The following is a 6,072-nucleotide window of genomic DNA, read 5'->3' on the forward strand; positions in this document are numbered from 1 at the left end:
TTTCACAACTTCAGAACCTTGGTCATTTGTACAGTGCAGGAGTCTTGGGAAAGAGGTAAATAGTAAATAGTGGACTATGACATGAATCCATAAAGAATTGCTGCAACTTGCAATTTTTGCATAAGATTTGTCAGAAAGATGCATTAATTCACCCAGTGCGCCTGATATATTTATCTCTACTCAGTACTGTATGTTGAATTATAGATCCCATCCCTTCGTCCAAGCTATAGGATACACCTCTAATGGTTCTTGTACCCCTGGAGGTGTTGAAGAACCTGTCCCTGCATAATAGAAAAGATGACTCGGCTAGTATGTCGCTAGGCCCCAACCCTAGAAGTCTAAAAATCTCCTTGTCATGAAAAGGCCAACCTATTTAAAGAGCCAAGACAGGGTGTTTCAAGAAAAATCCCACTCCCACAAATTATTCATCTCTAGCCATTAGTCTGTTCTTTGCTCTGCCGATAAGTGTCTTTGTAGGAGATCCATTACTAAGACTCTTGAACACCTTTTTTGTTTTGTTTTACTGCCTCGGGCCATATGCACCCATCTTAGTTCTATAGATAGCAGGCTCAAAGTTTTTGGTGTGATTTGAGTCAACAGAAGATGGACCTGCCTTAGCTGTTAGGCAACTCATAACTTGCTATCAAACTACAATGGTGTTACAAAAATTATTTGATTTCCTTTTTGGTATTTAACATCTATTTGTCTTAATTACCAGTAATTGGTCAAGGGAATTTGCTTGTAATTGATACACTATATTGCATACTGAGTGATGTATGCTGTTACTGTATCATGTAAGGGTTACTCAGGGGTGATAGCCTGTCAGGCTAGACTTTACAGCGGGTAATGGAATTAGACTGCGAGCTACTTAAATACAATGGCATTAGTAATTGTCTCTCTAAATCCCACAGCTTGATTCCCCATAGATGTAGGCTGACAAACCATTGTCCCCTGCCATTAATTGGCTTATGTTGATTGCCGTATGTGTGTCGACGGTGGGGAGTGCATGTCGCCAGGTTGGCCAATCTTGACATCTGATCCGCTGAGTCTGATTAACCTCCGGTTGCCACAGTGACGCCCATCCAGGTCTATTGTTTCTCATCCCTCGCTCCCCTCCTCCGCCAGATCCCTCCTTCGCATCACGCATCTGCGCCCAACATCAACAGGTCGTCCAGTAACCACCAGGAGCACATCAACCACCTGAGCCCTGAGGGTGGGTATCTCTCCCTTCATCCCTCTCTTCTCCTCTGAAACACCTCTGTCTGCCAGACACACATCTCCTTGCACTCACTCACCCCCAGCACAGAGCACGGACACGACAGAGAGAGAGGGAGAGAGAGGGAGAGAGAGGGAGAGAGGGAGAGAGAGAGAGAGAGAGGGAGAGAGGGAGAGAGAGGGAGAGGGAGGGGGAGAGGAGAGAGAGAGAGAGAGAGAGAGAGAGAGAGAGAGAGAGAGAGAGAGAGAGAGAGAGAGAGAGAGAGAGAGAGAGAGAGAGAGAGAGAGAGAGAGAGAGGGAGAGAGAGGGAGAGAGAGGGAGAGAGGGAGAGAGAGAGAACTGTCCCGGTGCCAACTCATCATACCCCCAATGCTTCGTCAACGTGTTCCCAAATCTTCCTGGCACATGAAAGGGTCTGAGTCACGTTTGCTTTCTCAGCAACACAGGCTGAGAAAGAAAGTGTGTGATGTGTGTGGTGTCCACACACACACACACACATCCGAGTCAAACAATGTCAACGGCCTGCCATAGTGGTGGGTGAAACTGGATGTCCTTGGGCTGTGTGCCTGCATAATACCTCTGGCCTTGCTCTGAACACAGCCCACTCTATTATATTGCAGTGAAACACACAGCAGCTTTGCTGACAGACTCCAGCAGACGAACATGCTGGTCACTCTGAGCTTGGCAACAAAGCAGTCTGGGATTTGCAGTTCTTTGACGTTTATGCTTGACATTTAACGTCCAGTGGCAACTTGCCCCGTTGTAATGCAGGTCTCTCTCCAGCAGTAAACGGGAACAGATGTCTGGCGTCCTCCAGCGTGCTGGAGAAGTACCGGGTGGGCAAGATCATTGGAGACGGAAACTTCGCCGTGGTCAAGGAATGCGTGGAGAGGTACGGATCATGACCTTGTCTACTGACCGTGCTAACCGCAAAGTCAACCGCTAAGCCTTTGAAAGGGGGAAAACATTCTCCTTTCAATTTAAGCACTTGTCTGACATAAGCTTGTCATATAACAATGTATTGGCCAGAGGTTAAATGCTTCACATGGTCATCAGGAGCTTTCAGAGCAGTTTAGCAAGCTCCACGTCACATGTCATAACTACTTGGTGGAGCTTCCTAGAGGCGGACGACAAGCGCTCAGTGTCAAGCAGACAGAACACTCATCTAGCCCGTGAAATCTGCTTCATTAGGCTTTTCCTTCTATCTCTCTCTCTCTCTCTCTCTCTCCCTTTCTTCTCTCTCTGACTCAGCAGGCTCAGTTGTCAGAATACAGATGAGTCCTCTAATCGGAGGGAGAGACTGTGTGTCTCTGTGCGTCTGCATGTGTGTGCATGTGCACATTTGTCTGTCTGTGTTTGTGTGAGAATGTGTACGTGTGTGTGATGGAAAGAGGAAACAAAAAGTAAAAAAAAAGCTGGTTAGCATTTCAAAGTTGTCCAAAGTCGTTTAATGCTTTGAGCTGCAGCCTTCCAGCTCGTTAACAGTCCAGCGTTCAGAGGATTGTTTCGTGACTATGTGCTTCTGCCATACTCAGGGCCTCTGGGAAAGAGTTCGCTCTGAAGATTATTGACAAGGCCAAGTGCAGTGGAAAGGTATGGTACACACACACACACACACACACACACTAGGTGATATTCCACCCTGCATTTATTAAGACCACAGCAGGACTTCTAGGTCTCTATCTTTGATTCTCTAATCCTATAGAATTACATTATAGGGCTCAATGTGATTTATTCATGGAGTCTCTCATCTAATCTGTCCTGGTCACACACACACACACACATAGTAAATAGTAATATAGTAAATAGATAGTAAATAGACAGACCCTTTATGGATATAGTACAAAAAAAAGGGATAGTAAATAGACAGACCCTTTATGGATATAGTACACTGTATTGGATCTCGACAGCACTTGTCACATTAACCCCAACCTTGCTGAGCTGTTCACGCTAGAACAGCAATTCCCAACCTGTGGGCTGGTAATACAAGTGGGTCACCAAACTAAATTCTTACTCATTTTAAAAGGACATTTTGCCTTTAATTCTTGTGTTCATGTGCACAAACTGAAATTGCAGTCGCACAGGCACTCTCTCTTTGTCCTGTCACATAAGGACGTCCTGCATGAACTGTTCCATATGAGGTCCATTTTGTCAAGTTGCAAGTACCATGTTTTTGGCAACTGCTTAAATTTGCACTACACATTTTGTACTTTGTAACCATAGCTGTTCTATCTAAATTGTTTTTTTTGTTTTATAATGGGGGCAAAAATCTTGTTTTTTTTATTATTTAAATGCAAATGCAAACATATCGAGATATATATCAGATATCGTAACATTTTTGACAATATAAAAAAATCTAAAAAAAATATATATATATCGCCCAGCCATACTAATATTGGGGATATTATGTATGTTGCGTGTGTGTGCTTGTGTGTGTGTGTGTTTCCAGGAGCACCTGATAGAGAACGAGGTGGCAGTGCTGCGAAGGGTCAAACACCCCAACATCATCATGCTGATCGAAGAGGTGGACACCACCAGCGAGCTCTTCCTGGTTATGGAGCTGGTCAAGGTGCGCTCGACCCCTGAACCTCAGTCCAACCACGCTATCTTTATAAACAAACCTCTTTATTTGCTGTCAAATCCTCTAACCACTAAGCTATACCTACCCCACAGGGAGGAGACCTGTTTGACGCCATCACATCCTCCACCAAGTACACAGAGAGAGACGCAAGCGCCATGGTGTTCAACCTGGCCGGGGCCCTCAAGTATCTACACAGCATGAACATCGTCCACAGGGACATCAAGCCTGAGAACCTTCTGGTAAGTCTACACAATCTTTTATATTCCAATGTCAAGAAACTAAAATCAAGAGCTATCTCTTACTTATTAATGTGAATTGTTAACAAGCAATTTACTCGTTTTTTCTCCTGATGTGTAGAAAGTTCTATCAATGAAACTATCATTGCCATTCTGGAAAATGCAGGAAATGCTATTGGTGTTTCCAACCTAATCAACTTGCCTGTCATTTGTGTGCGTGCGACAGGTCTGTCAGCACCCAGACGGCACCAAGTCTCTGAAGCTGGGGGACTTTGGCCTGGCCACGGTGGTGGAGGGGCCCCTGCACACCGTCTGTGGGACCCCCACCTACGTGGCCCCTGAGATCATATCCGAGTCCGGGTGAGTACCACTCTCTTCCGGGCCCTTAGACAGGCTGCAGCTGGAAACAATGGTTCAATTGTTCGCTCACATTTATTTATTTTTTGCTTCACAAGAGTGTTGAGAAACAGACAGAGAGATATATTGAGGGTTCTGAAGGAGAGAAAGATGAATGGACTCCTAAAGACAAATGGATAGAGAAGGAGGGATTGAAAATGGAATTGTGTCTTCCATGCTTTTCAGTGGCTTCACCGAAAGGCAGCAAATATTTCCCAGAATTGTGTGCAGACGTTAGGCCACAGTTGCCAAGGAAGCAGCATGACCGCCTGTATCCATAGCAACAGAGATGGTATCCATATTTATTGACTAGCGTTGATAAAACAATGAAAACAGTGTCAGGATACTATATGTCACAAACAATGCTCATACTAAACTAAATACAGGCAATTTCCATGTTAAAAGGTCTTCGTAGTGTGAAGAAATTCAATCAACATCAACACGTTGAACATTTGACACCACTTCTGTGGTTGAGTAGATATCAGGTTATAAGCTCTGGTTGTTCAAAAAATAACTTGAGTGTGTAGGTGCTAAACCCATGCAGCACATCTCATTATCTTTCCTTCTCTCTTCGCCTGTTTCTCCTGTTTTCCATTCTCTTCCTCCCTCTCCCTCTTTCCCTCCCTCCCTCCCTCCCTCTCCCTCCCTCCCTCCCTCCCTCCCTCCCTCCCTCCCTCCATCCATCCATCCATCCATCCATCCATCCATCCATCCCTCCCTCCCTCCCTCCCTCCCTCTTTCCCTCCCTCCCTCCCTCTCCCTCTTTCCCTCCCTCCCTCCCTCCCTCCCTCTCCCTCTTTCCCTCCCTCCCTCCCTCTCCCTCTTTCCCTCCCTCCCTCCCTCCCTCCCTCCCTCCCTCTCCTCAGGTATGGTCTGAAGGTGGACATCTGGGCAGCAGGAGTCATCACCTACATCTTACTGTGTGGCTTCCCTCCCTTCAGAAGGTATACAACACGCACACAAAAGAAAGAAAAGTACAATGGGTTCTGAAACTTTCAGTATTAAAGAACCACTTATGAATGCTAGACAATGTCCAACATTCAGAACAGAAGAAAATGTTACAGGTCAGGATCATTTCCTGGAGTGGTAATGTTCCAGCGGTCGATTAATTGTTTGTGTGTGTGCGTGCAGTGAGAATAACCTCCAGGAGGACCTTTTTGACCAGATCCTGGTGGGCCGGCTAGACTTCCCCTCCCCCTACTGGGACAACATCACCGACTCAGCCAAGGTTATGAGTCTCTCTATCACACACGCACACTCTCTCTCTCTCCCTCTCACACACACACACACACACACTCTCTCTCTCCCTCTCACACACACGCACACTCTCTCTTTCCCTCTCACACACACTCTCTCTTTTTCTCTCTCTGTCTCTCTCCTCTAATTACTTCAAACAAAGACAAATGATGCTTTTGGTAACATCAACAGCTTGAAATCACAGTGAATATCTGTGTGCATGTGTATTAGAGAGAGGCAGTATGTGTGTGTGTGTGCGTGTCTGTGTGTGAGCTCACGGTGGTGTAGTGTCCGAGCGGTCCTTGTCTCACACAATAGCCTGTCTGTGGCACATCACGGAGAGTTCACAATGACAAAAAAAAAGGGCCTCGTAGAGTGCAGAGGCCACTGATGATGATGTCACCCTG

The 6,072-nt window shown here is 45.8% G+C and overlaps 1 protein-coding gene across 1 annotated transcript in view; it reads left to right on the top strand.

Moving 5' to 3' along the window:
• The window catches only part of dclk2a (doublecortin-like kinase 2a), a 36,934-nt gene that overhangs the window by 24,827 nt on the left and 6,035 nt on the right, over positions 1–6,072 (top strand). Inside the window, 8 exon segments of the mRNA XM_062478029.1 lie at positions 1,126–1,213; positions 2,003–2,108; positions 2,752–2,809; positions 3,666–3,785; positions 3,890–4,036; positions 4,260–4,393; positions 5,296–5,373; positions 5,561–5,657. Of these exon segments, the coding sequence (XP_062334013.1) occupies positions 1,126–1,213; positions 2,003–2,108; positions 2,752–2,809; positions 3,666–3,785; positions 3,890–4,036; positions 4,260–4,393; positions 5,296–5,373; positions 5,561–5,657 (828 nt within the window).

This window comes from Osmerus eperlanus, chromosome 14 (genome assembly GCF_963692335.1).
Source record: "Osmerus eperlanus chromosome 14, fOsmEpe2.1, whole genome shotgun sequence".
In the NCBI taxonomy this organism is placed as follows: Eukaryota; Metazoa; Chordata; class Actinopteri; order Osmeriformes; family Osmeridae; genus Osmerus; species Osmerus eperlanus.